The 27,646-nt window shown below is 42.5% G+C and overlaps 1 protein-coding gene across 1 annotated transcript in view; it reads right to left on the bottom strand.

Annotated features, from left to right (window-relative positions):
- Nucleotides 1-1,143: 1,143 nt before the first annotated feature.
- Nucleotides 1,144-27,646, bottom strand: part of SMARCA2 (SWI/SNF related, matrix associated, actin dependent regulator of chromatin, subfamily a, member 2) — a 180,780-nt gene continuing 154,277 nt past the window's right edge. The window contains exons 30-34 of the mRNA XM_039230804.1: nt 20,036-20,141; nt 19,471-19,572; nt 16,476-16,608; nt 3,194-3,336; nt 1,144-2,122 (exon numbers count right to left, since the gene is read on the bottom strand). Of these exons, the coding sequence (XP_039086735.1) occupies nt 2,087-2,122; nt 3,194-3,336; nt 16,476-16,608; nt 19,471-19,572; nt 20,036-20,141 (520 nt within the window). The 3' untranslated portion in view covers nt 1,144-2,086. The remainder of the gene's footprint in view (nt 2,123-3,193; nt 3,337-16,475; nt 16,609-19,470; nt 19,573-20,035; nt 20,142-27,646) is intronic.

Raw genomic sequence — 27,646 nt, 5'->3', positions numbered from 1 at the left:
GTCCATCAAGTATGGGAAACAGCAATGGCAGCAGGGAAGTAAGACTCTTCTCCTTGAACTGAAACCAAACCATTAACAACATCTAATACAGTTGATTCTCAGATGGGAGGCTCCAGTCCTATTGTGGTCAGCAAACTCTATCAACAAAGGGTGAAGGAAACTCAGCACACTGTGTAATGCTCAGACTAGCTGGAAATTCAGACGGGAGAGGGACTCTTCAGAGGGACAAAGGAGTTTCTCAGGAGGATGCACTTTGTGATGGTCAGGTTTCCTTCAAGATGCCAAGCAGGAGCTGTCAGTGATTCTGAACTGCGGCACTCTCCGAAGGCAGTTCTGATTCATCAACCTATTAGAGAGGAGAGAAACCTTTTCTATGTTGGTCCCTGTTGTAATGAGGTCCCTGAGAGAGAAGGCACTGGTGGTCTTTGAAAACTTGTAAAAGCAAATAAATGCAAGACAATTTGGAGACCGCTGGGGGAAATGGGACTGTGATCACCCAGGAAATACTAGGAAGCTACTGCTCATTCTCTTGGGAATGAGTGCGGGATTGTGGGAGGCAGGAGATGGCTTGAGTCGCTGGGGCTTTGTGCTCAAGTACTTAGGGGTGAAGTGTCATGACGGCTAGGACTTATTTTCAAAGTGGTTTAATAAAAAAAGGGAGAGGGATGAAATACTGACCACTGTTGAGTCTTAGTAGGAGAGTGTATGGATGCACAGAATTGGGCTTTTTCTCTTGAACACCTGTGAGGTCTTTGAAAAATCAGAAGATATTAATAGAGATGTATTGCATACCACAGTATACTGCAAATCTATATTGCCATACAGATTCTCTGGCTAGCACACAGAATGTAAGGCACTAGAAAAGGTTGGGCAGGGGCTTGGTGTGGCTTGGTCCATGGCAGCAAATGTCTCCCGTTGCTGGAGAGTAAAGTCACAAAAGCAATGGGCTCCTGTCCCTTGTGACCAACCTGGTTCATCCCAGGAGACTGCCTCTCTTGGCTATCTATCAATCAATCAATCATTTATTTTTCCCCTTACCACGCTCTCTGGAGTAAGAGACTGCCCAGCCCTCTGCAGGAGACCTTCACTCAGGCACCAGGGTTACAATCCCCTAGAACTCAAAGAAAAAACCAAGAGGCAGTGTTTGTGGAGCTAAATTGTCTCTTTATTAGGAAAGCACCACCACCACATTCTTGGAAATTACTGGAATTTTATTTGCCTCAGGCTTATGACTCGCAACCAAAGACATTGTGCAAAGAAAGCAAAGATTAAGTACACTTTAGGGAGGAGGAGACGATACACATCAGTAACATAGGAGGTCGGGGTGACAGAGAAGCCATCCAATACACTAGAGAGGTTGCAATATTCAATAGCGTTTTCAACAGAACTTTTTCTTTTTTAAATCAAGAGCCAAAAAAAAACAAAAAACAAAAAACTTAAGCAATGTTTACAGTAGACATAAATCTTATACAGTTCAAAAAGCTTTTCAGATCATAGAGCATAAAATGGAAAAATGTCTATGCAGGTGAAATCTAACTACTGTACACTTATCACCTATTAAAGTTGCTTATATGTACCACAGTGTAAAAAAAAAAAAAAAAAAAAACCCAATACCGAACAAATAAAAAGTCTGAAAATTGCCTGATGAAAAATAAAATAACCAGTGGCTTTTAATGGCTTCTCCTGGTTATCAGTGCTACAAAAAGACAAAAAAAATCTTCTCATCTGAACAGGTGGTAAAGCCAGGCACAATCAAACCGTTACCAAATTAGACCCACCCATAGAAATATACTATCCACCCACATATTTTCCATCAAAAGCTTTGCTTGTTTTAATCTCTGAATCTTTGAGGCCCATTTGGTCACAATATGTTACAAATATTTGTGTGTGTGTGTGTGTGTGTGTGTGTGTGTGTGTTTTTACACCATGATATCATATGTTTGTCTGGCACTATCCTAAAGCTAGTTTTTAAATGAAGATGATATAGAAACAACCCAGTGCCCATAGGACAGATGAACTCACTGGGTAGAAATGAGAGAGGGGAGAAGGAGCTCCATTCTACCGAGGAAAAAAAGGTCCATACTCATCACTCATCGTCAGTCCCGCTTGCTTCTGACTGTTCCTAAAAATAAAAACAAGACAAAATGAATGAGATGACATCTAAGAAGACGACGTCACAAACCATCCCACGGCAAGGTAGAAAAGCGACATTTTAGAGTCAACCCAAGTCTCTTCATTCTGTGCCAAGATGGGCAAGACACCTGCGAGGAATCCAAGCTAAAAAGGGGAGCCCCTGCTGGGAAATCCCAAAGGACGCCCCACCCTCTGCCCTACTGTCTTGTTCTCTTTCACTGTGGCATGGAAAGTTCAAGGCTGATGATTATTATTTTTAACACTATGGGTTTAGAAAATTCACCAGAGCTGAAAGTACCATCGTTTGAGGTCTACTCGGGGGTGAGTCTTCCAAAGAAAACACAGCATTTTAAATGTATTTCACAAAGCCTGAGGCAAGGGTAAAGGCCAGGTGTGGGGCCGGGATTCTCCAGGATTCTCAGATGGTTTCATCAGACCCAAATGGGGGTGCCCTGCAGCCGGACCAAACTAGCAAACAGACCAAAATGTTACTTATTTTATTTTTCTGGACCGAGAGAACCCGAGGTCTTGAGGAAAGTGAATACATGGACGGTGCTTCTCCAGGCTCGACAGCAGCAGTTTCTGCCGCCGGTGCCACGTGCTGCCCGCATCCAGGGACAGGGCTGTGCTGTCTGCTGCCATGACCTGGGGCAAAGCACCTACAGCCATGGGCCTGGCTTCTGGGATACGTTGCTGGTAAGAGAAGCATCAGGTGTGGTATTGCACGGGAAGGTGATTATTTCAGGGCCAGGCTCCATAAATGCTCCTGAATTCTTCCACCATGAAGAACACCCTGCCATGGAGACTACCGGGTGGGTAAGTGGCGGGAAGACGAAGGAGAAAAGGCACCGGGAGTGACTGGTTTTGGAAGACTATGAAACAGCACTGAACACAAAGACCAGAATTCTTTGTCCTGCGTCATTCAGCTTTAGTTCACATCCCTGAATGACGAACTCTCCCCTGGTCTTGATGTTTCCATTTCTGGAAAATAAAGAAGGTTACAGAGGAGGGAAGGAGGGGGGTGGGCTCCTGGGCCCGCGTCACAGCCCGGCCCACTTACATTTTCCTCCTGCTCCTCATCGCTGTCGAAATCGCTCACTACGGGCTTGGCTTTCCCTCGGTTCGGCCTTTTCTTGCCTTTGCCTTTGTCCCGGCCTTTCTCGTCTTTTTTATTGAGCTTGATTTTCACCTTGACAGATTTTGCTGCAACAAAAACAAAACTGCAGTGAGCCCTCGCGGGGACGTCCTTCTGCAGGTAGTAAAAAAGGTGCCAAGCTGCACGTGACAAGTCAGCCGGTCCAGGAGCACCCAGAACGTTCTCGATTCATGCTTGGTCTCCATGGTCCTGTTAGCAACCCCTTCCACTCACAGACTTGTCTTGGTTGGGAGGATAAATTAACACGGTCACCCTAGGCAGGCAGCATGAGCAAAGGGGTCGTACAGAAGGCTGGGCCCTCGTGCTGTTCTCCTAACTGGCCAGACAGGGCTCTCCCTCAGGATAAACGGAGCTGCCTTCTTTACTCCTAGAGGCTTTTGTAGGAAAAAGTACAAATAAGTGTAAAGCTTTTAAAAAATTTTTTTAAAGGCCAGTGTTACCATGGAGATAATTCTAGTTGACTTAATATTATTCAACTATGTACATTTTCTTTTTAACAGCACAAAAAGGTAGAAAATGAAAAGTTAAATGATTGATTGTGAATGCTCCCTTTCTCCCCATCTGTAGTAATTCTTTGTTGTTCTCTTTCTGGTGGCGATTTCTGGAAAAACCAGTTTACATTTTATAACTACATAAAGATGTCAAGCATGTGCGCATGCACACACACTCGGTTTTGTGTGTGTGGGACTTTTCTATCCATTAATAGACATGTTGGCCTAATTCTAAGTTTTTTTCGAGAGAGAGAGGGAGACAAAGAATCTGAAGCAGGCTGCGAGCTATCAGCATAGAGCCCAACGCGGGGCTTGAACCCACGAACCTTGAGACCATGACCTGAGCCGAAGTCAGATGCTTAACTGACTGAGCCACCCCGCTGCCCCTCCACCTAATTCTTTTTAAGGCCTGTAAATGTTCTACTTCAAGGGTGCGCTAGAAATTCTTTAACCCTCTACTGGCGGGCGCTGAAGTTCCCAGCTCTTTTTTTTGCAAATTTATAAGCAAAGCTGCTGTAAACCTATTTGTTGACAGGTTTGGCAGAACTGATGGGGGCCATGGGGAACATAGATCCCACCTGGTATAAATTTCTACCAGTATTCTGCTAAATGAACCTTCAATACATGGCATCCCTCTCCCCTTGCAGGGCTGTTCCGAGGACAGGAATAAAGACACAGGCGAGTGCATCACCACAGCGGCGGGTGCGTATGCGTCCCCTGGCATCCACAGATACCACGTTTAGGATTCGATGTGAAGTCACTGTGGGTGTGAAACCACTCCTTCAAACCAGTTATCCCAGAATATCAGGTTTATTGGAGGGAATTACAGCCCCAGAAGGAAACTTACAGACGATAGTTTTTCTTTAACAAAAAAAAAAAAGAAAAGAAAGAAAAGTTTATTTAAAAGTCGGACACTTAACCGACTGAACCACCAAGGCCCCCCGGATGGGAGTTTTTCAGACTTGTTGTGTGAAGCGGAGGAACCCACCGAAACATTTACAAAACTGAACTCTTCCCTGGGAGCACAGGCTAACCACAGAGAAGAGATCGGAGCTGCTTCGAACTGTAGTTCCAAAATATGTCCTCCACCCGAATGCAGCAAAGGCCAGCAAATCAAGTACCGGAAATAGTGTTCTAGTCAAGGCTTCTCTCCCCTGTGCCCAAACGTCTGCTGCGTAATGAGATATGAGGTGTGGCCCTGTTGTTTTGGGTGGAGTAATTTAGGAAAAGACAGGGTGGGGAGGGGGTGCAAAGGTCAACCTATTAATAGAAATCCATAAATAAAGTCCTCTAAAAAAACCTCTAAAAATTTGTGTAATTTTTTTAATGTTTATTTTTGACAGAGAGAGAGAGATGCAGGCTCCAAGCTGTCAGCACAGAGCCCGAGGCAGGGCTGGAACCCACAAACTGTGAGATCATGACATGAGCTGAAGTCTCATGCTTATTAGCTGACTGAGCCACCCAGGTATGCTCCCTCTAAAAACAGTTTTTTGAGAGAGAGGGAGACACAGAATCCACAGCAGGCTCCAGTTTCTGAGCTTGAGCCACCCAGGTGCCCCTAAAAGGTTTTGAAATGAACAGAAGACATGAGATGCCTTTGTCTCTATAGGTGGAGCCCTTCCTGACATCCGCAGTACAGAAGACCCATGCGAGGTGTGAAAGGGCAGAAGACTGGCGGTAAGGTGAGAAAGTGTTTCTTTAGAGTGCAAGATACTCTAAAGCTACCAGATTTTGTGTGTCAGTCAACATGTACTTCCAAAAAAACCCACCGGACAGGCCGCGGTGCAAAACTAGACTACAAGACTGGGCTATCAGATGGGCACTACAATGGCTTTGTGATACCACCATTATCGACCCTTGAAAACTGTCCTTTATCAAGGGCAGCAGACAGAATACAGCCCTTTGTAGATGTCCCTGTCCTAATCCCCAGAATGTTACATTTGCGCATAAGGGTTTAATGTTGCTAATCAGCTGACCTTCAGCAGGAGAGATAATCCTGGATTAGCCATGGGAGTCCTGAGTCCTTAACAGAAGAAGAGGAGGTGGTCCTGGTTCAAAATGGCGATGCAGGAAGATTCTGAACTCACCTGCTGAGGACACATTGAATCTACGGCTAGATATAGAACAATTTCTTCAGAGTGGGGAAAAAAAACCCAAAACTAGCTAAGTGACTTTCACACCTTAGCCAAACAAGGAAACAACTACAGCACCTTCTCACCATCAGCCCCACCGCTGCGGTGGTGACCCCCGATCAGCAGGTTAACTCAACCTGGGGATGGTGCCTGAGGAGAAAAGGGTGTGTACCCCACATTGGGCGCCCCAGCTCTTCAGACATGCAGCTGAGAGAGGAGTCCATAAAACATCTAACTTTGAAAACCAGTGGGTCTCACACCCCAAAACCCCACAAGGCTCCAAGGGGGTGTCGTGCCCCAGGACAGAGGCAGTGATGGAGAGGCACGCAGACTTTAAGTGAAAAGGGCTGATTTGTTCTATAAAAACCTCACCCTGAGGGCCAGACGCCTCACTTGACGCCCTTCTATAAAGGCCTGCAGGGGTGCGCTATGAGGATGGAGGCATCACGCACTTTCTCTTTCCCTCACGCCAGTATCTCCTGGAAAGGCGCTGCTACCCTCCTCTGCCCCAATTTTGGCATCTCCCACCCCCTCAGGGCACAGCAAAAGGCAAGAGTCCAAGAACCCCAGTCTGTTAGTGAAAGACAGATGCAGTCTCAGGTGCAGGCCTCTACTTAAACACCCATCTATCAAAAGCCAGGCAGGGATCCGTGCACCGCACCCTGTAGGGCAGGCATGAGCTTTGAGCCCTTCCTCTGCCACCCTCCAGAGCGAGCCAGGAGATCCCAAAGGGCCATCTCCACACACATGTGTTGCCCTGGTTTTTATGTCGGCCGGCCCCAGGGCCCGGCTCCAGCGGGTAGCAGGCTTAGCCTATGACCCAGTGCTCCAGACGCTGGCAAACCTTCTAAGTTGCTACCTGAGGGTCTGGCATCTGAGCAGCCTGAACCGTGATGCTCACGGAGATCCTCCCCTGTGAGACCATGATAGGTCCTTGGTGCAACCTTAACCACTGGGAGCCAGTGAAAATACAACAGGCTGCTTAGAGTATCACAAAGGGGGGAGAGAGCACCAAGAGGGAGATCAGGGTTGAGTAAGTTTCATCCTCAACAAGAGGTGATGCCCTCAAGACTGAGAGAAGCTGTGGTTTAACAAATGCACCAAACCAACCCAGACTCCAGGAAAATGAAGAGACAGAGATAGAGTGTTCTGAATGAAAGAGGAAGGTAAAAATTTAGGTATATCACTTACCTCTATTTTCTTGGGGCCTTTTTCTGCTGAGTTGAAAATAATGGCCATAAAAGTGCTCACCGAACTGGGTAGGAGAATGGATGGACATAGTGAGGACTTCCACAAGGAGACAGAAGAGAGAAACAAGTACCCAATAAAAGTCACAGAGCTGGGCCGCCTGGGTGGCTCAGCTGGTTAAGCATCCAACTCTTCACTTCAGTCCGGGCCATGTCTCATGGTCTGTGAGAGCAAAAGCCCTGGGCTGGGGTCCGTGCTGGGTGTGGAGCCTGCTTAACATCCTCTCTCCCTCGTGCTCACTCTAAATGAACAAATAAGCGAAAACTTCACGAGGGGAGTTCCAAAGAAGATGGAATAAAACAGAACTGGACCAGCTGGACACGTGCTAGGGAAACCCCAAAAGATGATCAGATTTGTCCGCAGAAACTTCCTATGCCAGAAGGACAAACAGATGCATGCAAAGTGCTCAAACAAAAGGCCAACCAAGAACACTACCTGGCAAGTTTATCATTCAGAATTGGAGAGAGAAAAATGTGTCCCAGGCAAGCAAAAGCTAAAGTTCATCAAGCTCTAACACTTCGTGTTAGGCTTGTGTAAGGGACTTTTCAAGCTAAAAACAAAGGGTGCTAGTAACAACGCCTACAAAACAATAAATCTCACTGGTAAAGGTAAGTATACAGTAGTGAACAGATCACTTGTAAAGTTAGTATAGAAGATTAAAGACAAAAGTAGTAAGAGTAATTATAACTACAATAATTAGGTGAGATATACAAGTATGTACACAAAATAGAGAGATGGAAAACGTGACCTTAAAAACCTAAAACGTGGGGGTTGGGGTGAGGATTGTAAAAAGGTAGAGCTTTGGAATATGTTAAAACTTAAGTTGTTATTAACTTAAAATAGACTAAATATAAACTGTTATATGTAAATCCTCCTGATAAAGCTAAAACCTCCAGTAAATATACAAAAAAAAAAGAGGACTGAGGATGTCATGAAACCACAGAGGAAGAGACCAAAAGAAAGAAAGAAACCATAAGAATTCCGGCAAGCAACAAACAAAATGGCAGTGAGTACACAGCTATTAATAATTGCTTTAAATATAAATGGGCTAAATGTGCCAGTCAACATGGGGTGAATGATTGGATAAGAAAAAGCAAGCCCTGTGTATAAGAGACTCACTTCAGGTCGAAACACACACAGACTGAAAGTAAAGTGATGGAAAAAAATAAATTCCACACAAATCGAAACCTGCAGCAGCAGCACTTGTATCAGACAAGAGGGAAAAAGATTTATATCATGATTTAAAACAAAGGCCAATCTGAGAAGGAGATATAACTTTCATAAATATTTATGTACCCAATATAGGAAGACTTAAATACATGAAACTAATATTAAAGGATATAAAGGAAGAAAATGTCAGTAATACGATAAAAGTAGAGGAGTTCATTATCTCACTTAAATCAGTCGATGGCTTTAAATGACAGAGATCAGATGAAGTTCACAGGTGTGCAGAGAACATTCCAACCAAACATTGCCGACGATACATTCTTCTCAAGGGCACATATGACATTATCCAGTACTGATAACATGTTGGACCAAAGAACAATTCCCAGTACATCTAAGAAGAATGAAATCGTGTAAAGCATCTTCTTTTTAACTACAGCATTATGAAGCTACAAACGACTCACAAAATGGAAACTGAAAGAAAACAAACACATGGATACCACACAACTCTCTACTAAACAACCAATGGGTCAACAAATAAATCAAAAAGAAAATGAAAAAGGCTCTTGCACAAATGGAAACACAACTGTCCTAAGTCTGTATGCAACAAAAGCAGGGACGTTCACAGCAATACAAGCCTACCTCAGGAAACAAAAATCCCAAGAAACTTCTAATTTTCCATCTTTAAGAACTAGAAAAAGGAAGCCCAAAGTTAATGGAAGAAAGGAAATACTATAACTCAGAGAGGAAATAAATGAAATTGAGACTAAAAAAGAGAGAACATCAATGAACTAGAAGTTTGAAATGATAACCAAAATTAATAAACTTGTACCCAAGACTCATTAAGAGAAAACGAGGTCTTGAATAGAATCAGAAAGACAAAGCATCAAGAGTAACTACCATGAACTACCATGATTATAAGCCAAAAAAAAAAATGGATCAATGTCTAGAAACCACCTTCTAAGAGGCCTCAGTTAAGAAGAAATAAAAAATCTGAATAAACACAATAATAAAATTGAATCAGTAATTTAAAAAGCCATAAAACAAAGTCCAGAGCCAGAAAGCTTCACCAGTAAATTCTACCACTTAACAGTTATAACCTATCCTTTCTCAACTTAGTCCAACAATTGAAAAAGGAATGTTTTCAAACTCATTTTACAAGGCCAGCATTACCCTGATACTAAAAGGTCAATATACGTAAAGAACACAGATGCAAAAATTCTCAGCAAAATACTAGCAAACTGAGTTCAACAATGCATGAAAAGATCACATGCCACAATCAGGGGGGATTTACTTTCAGATGCAGGATGGTTCAAATCCACAAAGCAATGTAATATGCCCTAGTAACAATGAAGGATAAAATTTCTATCAGTAAGACACCAAAAACACATCTAACAAAATTCAACAGCCATTTATGATAAAGTTTCTTAGCAAAGTAGATGTTGAAGGAACATACCTCAACATAAAAGAGACCAAATACAAAAAACCCACAGCTAACACCATTGGTGAAAAACTGAGAGCACTTCCCCTAAGAGTAGGAACAAGGCAAGGATGCCTCCTCTCGGCACTTTCATTTAACACAGCAGTGCCAGTCGTGGCCCGAGTAGATACTGAAGAAAAAGAAAGAAAAGGTGTCCAAGTTGGAAAGGAAACAGTAAAACTATCACTATTTATGGAGGACACGATACTATATATAGAAAAGCCTAAACACTCCAGCAAAAAACTATTAGAAGGTGTGGAATTTAAGAAACAAAATGGATGGACATATGGGAAAGGGAAAAAGAGAGAGAGGGAAGCAAACCATAATATAGAGAACAAACTGAGGGTTGATGGAGGGAGGTGGGTGGGAGGGGGGTTACATGGGGGATGGGTATTAATGAGTGCACTTACTATGATAAGCACTGGGTGTTATATGTCAATCACTAAATTCTTCTCCTGAAACCAATATTACACTATATGGTAACTAATTAGAATTTAAATAAAAATTGGAAAAGAAGAGCACTATTAGAATAAATGAATTTGGCAAAGTAGTAGGATACAAAATTAACATACAGAAATCATTTGTGTTCCTATATACTAATAATGAGCTACCAGAGAAATTTAGGAAACAGTGGTACCTACAACTGCATCAAAAAAAGAAATGAAATACCTGGGGGTGAATGTAAACAAAGAATGTAGGACATTGATGAAAGAAAGTAAAAATGACATCCATAATGGAAAGATCAGACATGCTCAGTTGGTTAAGCGTCCAACTTTGGCTCAGGTCATGATCTCACGGTTTGTGGGTTCAAGCCCCGTGTCAGGCTCTGTGCCTCCTCTCTCTGCCCTTCTCCACCTCTTTCTCTCAAAAATAGTGAACTTAAGAAGACTGAAACATCAAAGCATCTTTTCTGACCACAATGGTATGAAAATAGAAATCAATTATAAGAAAACTGGAAATTCACACATGTGGAGATTAAACAATGTTACTGAATAACCAGCATACCAAAACTTAGGCAGCAAAAGCAGATCTAAGAGGGAAGTTCATGACAATAAATGGAGCATCAAGAAAGAAGAAAAAATCTCAACTTACTTTTACATCTCAAGGAACTAGAAAAAGAACAAACCAAGTCCAAAGTTAGTAGAGAGGAGATAATAAAGATTGGAGCAGAAATAAATCAAATAGAGGGTAAAAAGGCAATAGAAAATATCAATCAAATTAAAAGCTGGTTCTTTGTAAGAAAAACAAAATTGGCAAACTTTTAGCCACATTCGTCAAGAAAAAAGAAGAGGTCACAGAATCAGAAATTAAAGAGAAGTCATAATTGATACCACTGAAATACAAAAGATCATAAGAGAGTATTGTGAACAATTATATGCCAACAAATTTGACGACCTAGAAGAAATGGATAAATTCCTAGAAATATAAAACTATCCAGACTGAGTCCTAAAAAGAAAATATGAACAGATCTATTGATCTAAGGAGATCAAATCAGTAATCAAATACCTCCCAACTAACAGAAGTCTGGGTCCACATAGCCTCACTGGTGAATTCTACCAAATGTTCAAAGAAGAATGAATACCAATCCTCTGAAACTCTTCCAAAACAGAAAGTTTCAAAGAAACACTTACAAACTCATTTTCCAAGGCCAGCATTACCTGAATACCAAAACCAGACAACGATGCCACAGGCAAAGAATTTCATAGGCCAATATCCCTGATGAACACAGATGCAAAAATCCTCAAGAAAATATTAGTGTACAAATTCAACAATACATTAAAAGAATCATACCCCACGCTCAAGAGGGATTTATTCTGGGCATGCAACGATAGTTCAAATCACAAATCAACAAACGTGATACACCACATTAACAAAGCAAAGGATAAAAATCATGATCATCTCAATAGATGTCGAAAAAGCATTTGACAAAGTGCAATATCCACTTATGACAGAAACTCTCAACAAAGTGCATATAGAAGGAACGTAACTCAACATAATGAAGGCTATATATGACCAGCATACCCAATGGAGAAAAGCTGGAAGCTTTTCCTGTAAGATCACAAACAAAAACAAGGATGCCCACTCTTGCCACTTTTATTCAACAGAGTAATGGAAGTCCTATCCAGGCCAGTTAGGCAAGAAAAAGAAAACGCACCCAAGTTGGGAAAAAAGAAAACTATCACTAATTGCAGGTGATAATATATATAGAAAACCCTCCAAACTTCAAATATGTTAATCAAAGAATTAAGTGAAATCTTTTGTATTTCTAAACACTAGTGATGAGCTTTCAGAAACAAATTAAAACTATTCCATTTACAATTGCCTCAAACAGAATAAAATACCAAATTTAGGTATTTTAACAAATTTAACCAAGGAGGTAAAAGATGTATAACCTGAAAACTATCCAATATTAATGAAACAAATGAAAAAATATTTGTGTTATCAACTGGCAAAAATAACACTATTAACATGCCCATACTACCCACAGCAACCTGTAGATTCCAATGCAATCTATCATAATTCCAATGGCATTTTTCGCAGAGATAGAATAGTCCCCTAAAATTGGTATGATACCACAAACGATCCAGAGTAGCCCAAACAATCTTGAGAAAAAAAAACAAAGCTGGAAGTATCACACTCCCTGATTTCAAACTGTATCATAAAGCTACAGCAATCAAAACAGAATGGTTTTGGCATTAAAAACATATAGATCAATGGAACAGCATCAAGAGCCCAGAGGTGAAGGAAAGATATGGTCAATTTACAACAAAGGAGCCAAGAATGTACAATGGTGAAGGGCCCGTCTCTTCAGTAAATGGTGTTGGGAAAACTGGACAGCCACATGCAGAAAAATGAAACTGGATCACTATCTTAACACCACACAAATTTATCTCCATGTGGATTAAAGACTTGTGTGAAACAGTAAAACTCCTGGAAGAAAACCCCAGCAGGGAGCTCCTTGACAGTTGTCTTTATGGTGTTAGATCCGAAAACTTATTGCCAACAAAAGCAAAAAATAAGCAAGGGTGACTATATCAGATGAAAAAGCGACCTAGTGAATGGGAGAAAATAGGCACAAATCGTATCTGTTCAGGAGTTAATATTCAGAATACGTGAGATCTTCTATCATTGAGTAGCATAACAACCCAATTAAAAGAATGGGCAAAAAAAACTTGAATCGATATTTTCCCAAAGACATATACAGATGGCCAACAAGTATATGAAAAGGTGCTCAGTATCACTCATCACCAAGGAAATGTGAATCAAAACCACAATGACCGGTCACCTTGCACCTCTTAAAATGGCTGGTATCCAAAAGACCAAAGGTAAAAGGTATTGGTGAGGATGCAGAGAAAAGGGGACCCTTGTATCCTGTTGGTGGGAATGTAAATTTGTGCAGTCACTATGGAAAACTGTATAGAGGTTCCTAAAAAACTAAAATAGACCTTATATCTGGCAATCCCAACTGTGGAGTTTACATGAAGAAAATAACACTAAATCAAAAACGGTGTTTGAACGCCCATGTTCAATGTGTTGTGACTTACAGTCAAGGTTTGAAAATAACCTGCATCCATTGATGGGTGAGAAAAGAGAATGTGGTGTGTGTGTGTGTGTGTGTGTGTGTGTGTGTGTGTGTAGTGAAATATTACTCAGCCATAAATAGGAAATTTTGCCATTTCTCACAATAGGGATGGACCCAGAGGGCATTATACTAAGTAAAATGAAGAAGATAAATAACCCTATGATCTTACTTAAATGTGAATTCCTAAAAAGAAAACCAAAGAACTCCCCGAGGCTGGTTGCCAGAAGTAGGGGCTGGAGGGTGAGTGAAAGGGGTTGGAAGGTACAACTTCCAGATTTGAAATAAATAATGCAGGGGTTATAAATAACACATGGTGACTGTCATTAATAATACTCTATTTGTGGTGGCATTTGCTAAGAAAGCAGATCTTGTATGTTCTCTGCAAAAGAAAACATTTGTAACTATTTGTGTGATAGATATATATTTTTTAAGTTTTTAAAATTTATTTATTTTGAAAGAGAGAGAGGAAGGGATACAGAGAATCCCAAGCAGGCTCCACACTCTCAGCACTGAGCCCGATGCAGGGCTTGAACCCACAACCAAGGAGATCGTGACCTGAACTGAAACCAAGAGTTGGAAGCTTAACCGACCGGGCCAGCCAGGCGCCCCATGGTGATTAATATTAACCAGACTTACTGTGATCATTTTGCAATGTACACGAATGTAGAATCCTTACACTGTACACCGGAAACTAACATGTTATTGTATCTTCAGTTAAAAAAAAAAAAAAAAGTATGAGAGGAGACAGAAAAGAGGGTCAAAGAGCTGCAGCAGCAGAAGGACGCACAGGAAATGGGTTCTTGCCTCCAGTGAGGAATGCATCCCATGGACACCTTGACTTTGGTCCAGAGAGGCCCATAGCACACTGTGACCTACAGAATTGTGAGGTACTACATATGGGTTGTGTTAAGCCACTACATGGGTGGTGGGTTGGAATAACAGCCATAGAAGGTGAATATGCCAAGTCTCCAGAGAGCTCTGTAACTGATGGGGCCAAGAGGTATTTGAAAACAGACTAGAAATGTGGCTCTAAAATCCGGAAATGCCGACCTAATAAGCTAAGCTGTGTAGACCTCCATTGTCAACGCTGGGATCTCAGAACTAGGGAATCACCACAAAACTGAAAAACTGAAGTTAGTAAGAGAATCATTGAAGAGAAGGTCGTGGAGAAGAGATGTGGGTGTGGGGACATAGGCCCTTAAACACACGGCTGACAGAGATAGGGGCTCCGTTCTGTGGGGCATAGGCAGGAATCAGAGGTTTGAAAAATGTTTGCACTGATTTTTGGGTAAAAGCTTTCAAGACATTGTTATTTAGGGTGATATTGATATATTTTGTTCGACTCATTAATGAATGTTAATAGATATTGCTGTGTTGCACTATGGGAAAATGTTCATAATATAGAAAAATTATACTATCAAACAGTGTGTTGTGGTTTTATGAAGAAAATGTATATAGAAAAAAATTGGAAGGCCAATTCCCAAAATGTTAAATGTATACTAGGTAATGGGATTATAAATTTTCCTTTGTTAAAAAAATATTTTCCAAGTTGTCTGTACTAAGTTCGTAATGAGGAGGAAATCTAATAAAAAACTGAAGTATACCTGTACTGTTTTACACAGAAGACCATACACTATGGAGGTTAATTACTTGGAGAGGAGGTATGGGTGAGAACATAATTAAGCAATCAAGTTTAGACTTTTGAAGGCATCTAGGATGAAGCTGCCACAAAAGAGGTATTTGCCTTGAGTGCAAATTTTCTCAGTAAGAGAGATTTGATACACATACACACACACAGAAATATTACTCAGCCATAAAAAATAAACTTTGCCATGACATGGATGGAGCTAGAGAGTATTATGCTAAATTAAGTAAGTCAGAGAAAGACAAATACCGTATTATGTCATTCACATGTGGAATTTAAGAAACAAAAAAAGGGGTGTCTGGGTGGCTCAGTTGGTTAAGCATCTGACTTCAGCTCAGGTCATGATCTCAAGGTTTGTGAGTTCAAGCCTCACATCAGGTTCTGTGCAGGCAGCTCAGAGCCTGGAGCCTGTTTCAGATTCTGTCTCTCCCATTCTCTCTGTCCCTCCCCCGCTCAGGCTGTCTCTGTTTCAAAAATAAATACAAACTATAAAAAAAAAAATATTAAAGAAACAAAAACAAAACAAGCAAAGGAAAAAGACAAACCAAGAAACAGACTCTTAACTACAGAGAACAAACTGATGGTCACCAGAGGGAAGGGGTTAGGGGGGAATGGGGGAAAAAGATGATGGGGATTAAAGTGCCCACTTATCATAAGAAGTACTGAGGAAGGTGAAGAGCTGCTGAATCACTATATTGTATACCTGAAGCTAATAGAAGACTGTATGTTAACTTTTCTGGAGATAAAAATAAGAACTTAAAAAAAATTTCTTAAGGCACCAAAACTAAGTAATCAAGATAAACATGCTAATGTAGTATTTGAAAACCTTGACGCTAATGCCAAAAATCAATCCATGAACAAAATACCAAAATTTTAAATCAAGACAGGATCAGTATTGGACCTATGATGGATAAAATGGACCTTATTTCCAACTCATTTTAACAATTACTTCCTAAGATTAGGATTCTCACAGTGTGTTCCTGGGCCCCCACAGCACCAGGATTTCCTAGGAAAGTGTTAGAGACACTCAAGCCCCAACACTGGTTACAGAATCAGAAACGCAGGGGGCGGGGGTGCCTAGGAATCAACACTCTGTCCGTCCTTTCAGACTAGAGCCACGGTGCTCATGACAGGTGTCATTAGCAGTTGGTAGAAAATGTACACGACTCTAATTTTTCAAAGACAACGTTCAGTGAGCATCTGCTATGAGCCTGGCCGTATGCTAAGCTCTCTGCATGCATCTGGGGTGTTTCTTGTACCTCAGTTTTGTAGGGAAGGAAAGTGACCTTGAACAGGGTTAAGCACACTGCCTGAGGTGGCCCAGCAAGGACACAGGAGACCACGGAACAGTGGACTCAAGCATCTGTTTTGCTAGCATCTGTGGGAACATCTGTGCAGGTGACAAGAGACACAGAAGTGGCGGAAACACATGCCTGGGCTTACCCTCCGACTCGGACTCCTCTTCATCTTCCTCCTCCTCCTCCTCGTTGCTCTCGTCCTCACTCTCTTCCTCTTTGGCAATTTTCTGCCGAGCGCTCTTAAACACGGACTGTAAGACGATCGAGTCTTCATAGATCTGAAGGGTCACAGGGGCACCAGTTAGAAACTACAAGCTGAGGACTCACAATCACAGCCCGCAGTGTGCTCTTCCTCCCGGCACAGCGCGCTTCACTATACATGAGTCCTATCAGAAACACCAGTGTTAGCTTTTATGCCTGTGGGAAACCCAATAGGAAAACACTGGACTCTAATAAAGACACACACAGTCTCACAGAGAAAAAGTCCAGTTGTGGTGGACATTGTGTATGTGCCTGTGCACTCACTTAGGGAAGGGTAGACTTCTGTAAGACACCCTCACAACTGTGGCAACACAAAATACTTAGAAAACTACATTTCTTTCTTGAGTTGTTTTGTCAAATCCTGTGGCAACGCAATCTTCTCTAGAATGCAAATCCCCTGAGAAAAAGGAAGGGGTTGTTCTTTATTATTGGTTTATCAGCATTGGCCGTGACTATTCCAATCAATACCTCACTTCCTGGGTATGCACAGACCTGAGCACAGCCCTGAGTAGCCGTTGCTAAGATGTGAAGTTCAAAAATGGTCCTTTTACTTCAAAAATGAAAAATACAAGTACCACAGACCCAGCGATCCCACCTCTGTGTACATATCCAGAAGAACTAAGAGCAAGGTCTTAAAGAGAGTTTTGCAGCCTCAGGTTTACAGCACTTCTCTTCATAGCAGCCAAGAGGTGGAATTAAGCCAGGTGTCCATCAGTGGATGGACGGACAAATAAAATGCAGTACAGATGGAAAATGGAGTATTATTCAGCATCAAGAAGGAAGGAAATCCTTTCATATGTTACAACAGGGATGAACCTTGAGGACATTACACCAGTAATGTCTGAGTGAAATACGCCAGTCTGAAAACAACAAATACTGTCTGATTCACTAATATGAGACACATAAAGTAGTCAAATTCGTAGAAATACAAAGTGGAACAGTGATTTCCAGGGACAGGGGAGAGGTCAATGGGGAGGGGTTTTATGGGTAGGGAGATTCAGCTCCACCAGATCAAAGAGTTCTGGAAGTCTGCTGCACAACAATGAGAACATAACACTACTGAACTGTACACTTAAGAATGGTGACAATAATACATTTCAGGTGTTTTACCAAATTAAAAAACATAAGGAAGACAATGGCCTTGGACTCTAGAAGATAATCCTTTTTTGTGAAGAGGAGCCAAACGCTCATTAAGGGGACTGGGCAAGCCACAGTGAGCAGCAGAGGTAGTACAGGGGAAGAAATGACAGGGAGGGGCTCGGGGGTAGAATCTGCCAGAAATCAGAATGCAGCTGGATATTCTCAGGTGAGAATTCCATCTGGGCTGATAAGGGAGGGGGGCTTTTTAGGGAAAGACTGCAAATGAGAAAGGTGGGGAGGCAAGATGAAGGTACATGTGGGATTGCACCAAGCAAGGTCGGTTTCCTGGCAGTGACGGTGGACTGTGTTATGCAAGATGTGATAGTCTTGTAGCCCCAGAAAGGGCGCACGGGCTCTCTGCTGTATTTCTTACAGCTTCACGAGCATCTGGGGAGGTGTGACTGGATCACGACCTGCTCAGCTTGGAAAGCAGCAGGGACAGAGGCTATAGCGTGAGGGTAAGCAGCCTATGGAGATTAAACTCATGCTAGAATCTATCAGCATGTGGTGGGAAGGAGATGGGCAGGAAGAGGAGTTGCTGAGAGTGAGTCACATGTTGCCAGGATGGACGGAGAACGAAGCCGGTCAAGAGACCATTTAGGACTCTAGTTCGTGTGCGAGACAGGGCAGTTGTGGCACCAGAGGGGACGGGGGGCCCGGAGACACAGCACCCCTCCGCCCCAATAGATTATGATGAACCCAAAAGTCCATCCAGGGACCGCAAGTAGTCATTCACAGGAAGACCTCCTTGTTTACTCTTGTTTATTACCCTCTCTGCCCTGGTTTCCATGTGAGCTTTCTTTAAAGAGGGTCTCGATGGCAGAAGACACGCTTTCAAGAACTACTGCTGAGGTTGGCATGACACACCATGATTAACCTGGAAACGTACAGTCTTTTCATAAAAGGCCCATGTGAGGGTTCTCTTGTTCTCCAGTTTAATGATTGGAATGGACATGAAGATTAAAAAAAAAAAGAGAGAGAGAGATCAGGAAAGAAGCTTAAGAAACTGAATGGTGGCTTAACACTGTACTGCTTGGAAGACACGCCGATCTCTCCTCTCTTCTTGGTGATACAAGAGCATTAGGCCAGAAATACAGAGAGGAGAAAACAGGGTGCTTACAAAAGGGAGCAGAATTGAGACATAATTAGGAGAGAACCCTCTCCCTAGTTATTTTAATCAACTGAGTATCACTCACGGACTTGTACACTTTAAGACTTGCTGACAGTGGGAAAGGGGAGTTCTTCACTACAGTTGGTTTGATAAGCATGTTCTGTAAGCAATTAGAGGCAATGGTTCTTTTTTCTATATGCACCTTTTTTTTGTTTAAATCATAGTATTTTCACTTCCCGATGCAAGGTTATGGTCGGAAAAACGAAGGTGAGGTATAATCAAGTACACAGTCTCTACAAAAGCAGAAAACTGTACCTCTAGCCTTGAAGCATTACGCTAAGTGATTTCCTTGAATTCCAATCCCAATTAGAAGCCAAGCCTTGAAGGGAAGCATAAATAGGAGCTACGGCACAGCTCTGGTACAAAGGCTGGCCTTAATTTGAAAGAGCCAAAGCCTCAATTTACTTACATACTCGTGTACAATGTAGGCTTTTATTTCTCATTTTTGATTCTGCCCCCTGGACGGGGGAGTAGCAGCGGTTCGAATAGTAGAAAATGAAACAGATCACTTAAAAGCACATAAGCACATTTAAAGTGAAGAGTTTTTCATGCAACTGAAGACACACACCTGGGATCCTTCCAAGTTGAACGTCTGAGCATTGTGACAGAGAAGCATGACATCTTTCTCCAGGTCACCCAGGCTCCGGTACTTGTGATTACGAATCCTTTCCTAATGCAAATTTTGGATAAAATAGAGGTTAAAGAAGAGGAAGGAGGGGGGAAATGCAAAAAACCATTACTTGGTCCAAAAGAAGCCTGATTTGCCCTCTTTGTCTTCACAGCAGACCACCGTGCCTGGGATGCGGGACTGCACAACTCTAGGGGGCGCTGTTCAAAGAGACCACCCTCTCACAGGTGTTGCTTACTGCGAGGGGGAAGGAGCAGACCAGAATGGCGGGGGGGAGCCTGAAACTTCTTCAATAAAGTGCAATAGAACACACTGAGCTCTGACATGATAAAGTAATATACATGTAAGGGCTCAAGGATATTGCAGTCATTCTGGGGACAAGTCCTAGAAGGAGGAGTGGGGGGTCCACGGTGGTCAGACAGGATGCCACCGCCAAGCCCTGACTGTAGTCATTTCAGTGAACATACTCTTTTTTTTAAATAAAGTTTGTAAACGAAATATCTACCTTTATTTTTTTGAAATCCACGGGCTTCCTAATTAATTCATAGTATTCTGGTAATTCTTTCCTTGAAGGTAACTGAATGAAGACTTCACTGAGCTGCCGCCCTGAACTGTAAGGTAGAGGGAAACAAACAAAAACATATCCGATCACGTACTTACTGAGGAAAGCTTGTATTTCAGAAAATGTTAAAAAAAAAAAACCCAAAAACTGCATCCCATGTATTATAGACATGGGGCCCCTTAAATCCAGGAAAAATCCCACAACTACAGTAGAGACTAATACTCCTTGTGCTAACTCCGACATCACATTAAAATGCCATTAGGTCCCTACTTCTGTCACACATGATATGGGAAGTCCACTGTGAGTTCCTCTTTCAGAATGAACAGTTCTCTGCTTTTTGATAGAAACATTTAAATTGTCCTCTTCAACTAACAGCTCCATTTTTTAAAATGAATAATAATTGAGTTGGTAAAAAAAAATTACAATGGCTTTATTTCCATACTCCTTTGTCTTCAAACTCCCTGAATATTCAGAAAATAGTATGTTACAATATTACTCTGGAAACCCAAATGAAAAGCTTTTTTGTGTCTTTCTGTGCTATTCCTTTCAGAGTGTTGTACATACTGTGAACCACACGCACCTTTATTATTATTTGCCAGAGGACCCCCTTCATTTCGCCCAACTGCACTTCTGTGGGTAGGAGCCGTTTGGGCAGAAGGGAACAAACATATTTAGCAAGTGTGGATGCCTCATGTTTCTGGGATTAGTGCAGGACCTTCCCTCAAATTCACGGTAGCTTTATTTGCAAGCAAATTTAATAGCAACAAAAGCTTAGTAATTTACAACTTTGAAAAGCAGTCTATAAAGCATTAGAAGCTTTTAACATCACTTAATATTAGAAGCAGACATGGGGGAAGGCACAAAGCTATTCACAATTTAGGTTCAAGATGCTAATATCTGGCTTGGCCTATCCAGATAGATGGTAGCTTGTGAGGTATGGAATGGTCATTTTTCACCAAACTCTTGCTTCCCTTACGATGCAGTCTCTACTTCCTTTGTGAAGGCAGAAATACAAAAAAAAAAATAAATAAATAAATAAATAAATAAAAGAAAAACAGAAATCACGGCCATGTAAATCTCGGAAGGGGATTCCAGGAGTGTGGGAGAATGCTGTGGCTAAGAATGAGTGACAATATGCTGTTTTAATCCATAGTCCCAGTTGTAATAATTAAAAAATATTCATAATGACAGTTATCATAAAAAAGGCATGCGCAGTAATTCAAAGCGTTGCTTAGCAACCAGTGGGGAAAATGCTGAAGTGCAAAGGGGCCTGCATAAATTAACTGAAAATCCGCTGTCAAAGGAATGGGCGAGTTTTTCTGTTACACGGGGGTCTCGGTTTTATTTTTTAAATATACCTACGGGCCTCATGAATATGGAAATCAGGGGGCACACACCGGAGGTTGAAGAAGACTGCAGTTTAATAGGGAATTGGATTTTTAGGTTACCATGGGAAGAACCAAGGAGCTTGTCCAACGCCACAGCCACCCCTCCCCCCCCGCCCCCCGGCTTATAAATCTATTTATACCTCCATAAATTATACCACCGAGTTTATGACAAAAACTCGTTTATTTATGGTCACCTTCAACTTAGGGCAACAATTCCTGGTTTGTTCTTTTCCTCCTATTCTGAGATTTATACATACAAACATTTTACCTGTTTGAAAAGAAGTATCTGGAAGGCAATTTATTAGCTATCAGTTTTTTCTAGTTCTATCCGTGTCTTCTCAACAAAGAGTCAGACCTCCCTGTAATCTCAGGTTTAACACCTGACCCTCAACGACATCTTCACGATGTCATTTTCGACATTGCCAACAGATGGTGTCATTTTTCTACTGATGGATTACAAGGACATCTTTGCTTTGTACACCTGTGATGCACAGACCCTTGACTTCAGCAGGGCTCTTGGTGAAAGAAGAAATAAGATGTTTGCACCAAGAATGTGATAAAGGGCTTTCTAGCAGGGGCAAAATGGCCAAAACAATCTTGGTCTGATGTCTCTGCCTTTAGTCAGGTGGTGGGAATTCTAGACCCTGTAACAAGACAAGTCCAGACTTATCTGTGCTCCTAAAGGAGAGCGATGAATGTTCTGAGACTCAGAAAATCAGACAAATTTCTTCTGTTGACACGGTTTCAAAAGTTAAGGCTCACTCAGTATTCCAGTCCTATTTCCTCTTCCCCCCTCTCCCTCAGAACAGAGGGAGCAATACGGCAAATGAAAGATCTGGAAGCTGCCGAAAAAGACCTCTTGTGGTCTGTTGGTTAGACCATCAAGCAGACATGTTAGTCCCCCTCAGCTCTACTAATGACCTGACTCTTCTGTTCAGGACAGCCTCTTTCCTGTGTGCCCGTAAAGACCATGGTCAACCCACCACGGGATTACTAATTCCCAGGCTCCATGCCTCCAGCCATACTTGAAGATCAAGAACCCATTCTCCATAAAAATGGAAGATATTTGCACTGCCAAACTAACCCCTGCTGCCTCACTGCCCAGAACTTAATTCTCCTATGTATTTTTCTTGTCTTTTTCCAGAGAGGGTGGGAACATCAGACATGCAGTTCAAAGCCTTCCCATCCCTGTGGGAAGCCATGGCTCTGAGGGCCAGTTTGGGCGGCAGTGTCAGGACATCCGGCTTTGCGTGACCTAGAGAATGCACGGACGCAGGAAAACCACATGTTGACCGATCACTACAGTGACTTGTTTTTTTCCTAAATTAAGGGTTAAAGAAAAAAAAAAAGTAAATGAAAAAGCAAGTCAGACAGACTGACAGGGGCTTGAAGTCTTGGCATTTCTTTCTCAAACTTAAGCTGAGCAAAAGCTTTTTCAATGTACCTTTTCAAATGCCTTTCTTTTTCAGTGCTGGAAAGTTTTGTGTGTGTGTGTGTGTGTGTGTTTAAAGTACAGAACAATGCACTAATTGTACAGTGGCTTGCAGAAGGTGTTCTGTATCTGTTGAAATGCTTAATCTACCTCCCAAGGTATTTTCCATGATGTCATTTTATACAGCTTAAGGCCCAAGTATGAATCGTTGGCTGGAAGTGTGCAGCTTCCCCAAGACAAAAGGGAGATATATAGCCGCTACCCTCCAAAAGAGGGTTCCACTGAGGGTCCGCGATTTCAGATCTATTTCATACAACGATCCGTCACGGAACAGGAAACGTGATAAGGCGGAGCCTGGGTGGCAGAGGCATATAGTCACAAGGGGACACCGACACTTCTCAGGGTTTACAGGTGCTGGTGGGCAGCACAATTCTCTCCATGGAGGTGAGCGGGCACGGGGACGCGTCGCCATGTCCTCACGGTGTGTGAGACAGAAAGGCCGGACGTGCCGCCGTGTAAATGGCAGTGTGCAAACCCTGCATGTACTGATGGGAGTGTGCGCATTACACACGGATACACAAGCACACGACAGAGGCTGCCTTGGCCGTGGGAACTTCACGTGGGAACCAGTTTCTCTCCCATCACTTCCGCAAACCACAGAACACTGCTTTCACGTCGGTACTACCAGGACCCTAAAATGGTGACTGCATACGTTAGGAACATTACATCAGTATCAGCGTCCCCTTTGATTGTATTTTAGGCATAGCCTGACTGGAAGGGTACAGAAGCCAGACATTGCTAAGAAATCTACTGCTTTAAAAAGCCGGCTGCTCTGCCTTCTCTGCAAACCCAACCCAGGAAGAGAAGGTACTGGGTGAGAGGTGTTCTGGTTTTGGTTCTCATTCGTTTGTTTTTTGGCTCTTTTACGATTTTCTTCTCACCTGCCCAGGTTGATGTGTTGACAAGCATGGATAATGGATACTTGTGAAAAAAGAATTTAGCTCATGTTGAAATGGCCACATTTTTGCATTTATCAACTAAATAAAGCCTATCTTTCTTCCATTAAAAAAAAAAAAAACAAACGATGTCATGATTTAAAATACCCACTTGGAAGGATTTAAAAAAAAAAAAAAAAAAGTTATTATAGTCCTGTAGGATTCAAACACAGGAAATCTTTTGGGAAGAGAACTTTAAAAAACTGGGTCAACATTGGAGGGCAGTAGGTGAAAGCATGCTCTTGCTTTTCAGGGTCAGACTCTTGGGAGGTGTAATACAAACCACTTGAAAATGCACCTAAGGGGCAGCACCCTGCTTTCCGAGGGAGTCCCCGGAAATGTGAGCCAGGCACAAAACAGGTGTGACCATTACCTGTGCTCCGTGTTCACTACTGAGATCTCTGACCTGAGTCTTACTGAGTACTGACTGAGAATTCCCAACAAGCTTGGAAATCTGAAGAATACAGGGGGTTATGGCAACACAAAATGGGATGATGGTCGGCTTGCTTTTGGTAATGGAAATGGCAGCCATTAAAAAATCATCCCCAAGGGGTAGCATTAGGACAGTAGATAAAGGATGTGCCTGAGTTCCCAACAAGAATAAGGTTGTATCAGGTTAACGCATGGTAAAGGACCAGAGGTTAACAGCAGTCTATACAGGGCTCACTGAGCTGGGTAAAAACAGCAAGGCTTTGGGGCCCCTGGGTGGCTCAGTCGGTTGAGCGTCTGACTTCAGCTCAGGTCATGATCTCATGGTTTGTGGGTTCCAGTCCCGCATCGGGCTCTGTGCTGACTGCCAGCTCGGAGCCTGGAGCCTGTTTTGGATTCTGTCTCCCTCTCTCTCTGACCCTCCCCGGCTCATGCTGTCCCCCTCTCGCTCTCAGAAATAAATAAAACATAAAAAAAAAAAAAAGAAAAGAAAGAAAAAGAAACCTTTGGGAAAAAAACAACAGCAAGGCTTTATCAAGAATCTTAAGCTGGGGCACCTGAGTGGCTCAGTCTTGTTTTGGGCTCAGGCCATGATCCCAGGGCTGTGGGATCAAGCCCTGCATCAGGCTCTATGCTGAGTATGGAGCCTGCTTACTATACTCTCTCTCCCGCTGCCCCTCTGCCCCTTTCCCTGGCTGGCACATGTATGCACTCTCTCTCTTAAAAAATAAAACAAAAAGAATCTTAAATACAGTTATATCTCGTATATGGTTCTATTTTTGGTAATCTATCCTAGGTGAATAAAATAAATATATGTAACATATAAGTATGTACATATAATACATACATAAATGATGTTCATCACATGTCATTATTTAAAGTAACTAAAGCATCCAAAATGTTTACTGGGGAAAGGACAACAGAATGTTAGGGAGTCTAAAATTATGAATTTTAAGATTATGCTTTGGGGGGAGCGTGAGGGGGGTGATGGGCATGGAGGAGGACACTTGTGGGGATGAGCACTGGGTGTTATATGGAAACCAACTTGACAATAAACTTTTCAAAAAAAAAAATTAAGGGAAAAACCCTTCTGGTGACCTTCAATAAAGAAATAAATAAAAGAACACAGGAAATCAAATTGTAAATGCAGTACAACTGCAACATTTTTAAAAAATCATAAACTTAAGGACCAGAAGGAGAGATGGCGGAGCATAAATAAATATTAACGACAGTGTACTCTGATTCAACAAAATGGGGTTTACACTCTTATGTAATTTGGAACCATATCATCATCCATAAATAAAGTAGGTTCCAAACACTTTTAGTGGGTTACCTTCTTTGAAAACATGCTGTGCGTCAAAAATCTAATCCAATTTTTCCCAGAGAAATGATATCTAAGGGGTATATGATCAGCTTTTATTCATATCACCATAAACAGCACATTTCACCAACTGGCGCCCTTTAATTCTACCATGTAAAGCCAAATAAAGAGAAAAGTAGAACAGAATAATTCCATAAAATTTTTAGTATCTGACGACCATCAGAATCTACTACATTATTAAGTTCCAATTTATTTCTTCAGGTTTCTCTCCCTGAGCTTATCACTACAAATCAAAGGTGCTCCTCAGGATGTGGGATTCTCAGAGTTATCTGCATAGACATTTTGAGGAAACTTTGGGAGAATCTATCACCTATCACTGGACTCTTTTAGAAATATTGACTCAGAAGGTCCAGGTGCTTTTCCCCTTTGACTTGCTTGACATTTCCTAAGAGCAGGTAGAAGTCCAGAACTGTTAACTGCCCACCTGTCTACCCGTGACCTTGGTCACGGATTATGCCATCTCCTCTTGTAGACCTGGCCATGACTCAGAATGCCTTCCTTTCCAAAGGCCCAGACCTACCTTCTCTTCCATCAAGTATTCTGAACGCTGATCCATCCCTTTGTCTCTACTTTGTAATAGTAAAAACACTTCAGTGTTTTAGGCTGAAATGTGACCAAACTCAAAAGCACACAACTTCTGCGGGCAAACAAAAGCAAATGCCTCCCCACCTGAGCCTCAAGTCCCAAGTGTCATTTTGTCCAAGGGGCAGGTTTAAGGGGGCACCAGAGTGCTGCTTTTCCTAAATCACTGCTGTAGCAAATTCTCAAGGGAGACATAGGTGTGAGTCTAAGGAACACGGCCGTCTTTCCCCATGAAAATGCAGGGACATATACGCCCAGTAACGGCCATGTTTCAGAGCAATCCGTTGTTTTATTAAAATGCTTGCAGAGTGGTTTTAAACATAATTTTATCAGACTGTAAGAAAATCTGTTTTGTTCCAGCTGGGACCCCTCCGCCTCCCTCAGAGAGAGGTCATTTATGCTGGTGCTGGTCTGCAGCTCTGAGAAGCAAACACCCTGTGCTTGCCCACGTCAGACCCTGGAGGCCTCAGGGAGGCCTTGGGCGCCTTGTAAACAGCAGACGGGCTAGGTTTATTTGCGGGCTGCCCATTTGCTTTACGTGGGTATAATTGGCTGAGCATCATAAAGTAAGTGTCAAGTCTCCTGTTCCACTAAACATATGAAAGTATCAATATTTGTCACGAGGGAAAAATAAAGTGCTGACATCCTTATTTCCGCGAGCAAATTCTCTCTGGACTAACTTCTAAGCTCCAGTTCAGCCATTTCCCAAGATGTGCTCCACGGAACACAAGCTTAATGAATTTTTAACGGTTTTCCCTGAAAACGGGGGGTGGGGGTGGGGTGGTGGTCAAAGGAGTATGGGATACACTGCGTTGAACGAAGTTCAAGCTACTTTACGTGAGATAGCTCTGGGCCCCAAGTGCACGGGGGTTCTCTAAGAGGCTACAGGACTGGAATTTGAGGACCCTGGTCTGGGGAGTATCATTCCAGACAACGCACAAGGCTACGACCCCACCAGGCTGCAAGTGTGTCAGATGAAACTGGGGGCCCCCGTGCTGAGTGTGAACCCGTCCGACACAGGAAAGGCATGAAGCAAGGCCCTTCACCTCCCACGAATTTTTTCTACAAGCGTGTCCCCTTGATCACACTATTTTATGGCAACTTGCCTATAATCTAATCGGGGCTGCTACATGCAGAGGTGCTCGGGCCCGAGACCCACAGTCCCAGCCTTCCTCCCCTACTCAAAGCAACGCAGCAGGCGGGGTGCAGACATCGCTAAAAATAAACTTCGTCCGAGAGAGCTTCTTGGCTGGTCCTGGAGGGATAGTCAATACTAGCAACGTAATCACAACATCAAGGGCTGTGAAGAGCCAGGGGGAGGGATCGCATTTCGCTGGGGGGGGGGGG

This window comes from Hyaena hyaena, unplaced genomic scaffold (assembly GCF_003009895.1).
Source record: "Hyaena hyaena isolate Hyena2069 unplaced genomic scaffold, ASM300989v1 scaffold_51, whole genome shotgun sequence".
NCBI classification, from domain to species: Eukaryota; Metazoa; Chordata; class Mammalia; order Carnivora; family Hyaenidae; genus Hyaena; species Hyaena hyaena.
This window is presented reverse-complemented; position numbering and strand designations above follow the sequence as displayed.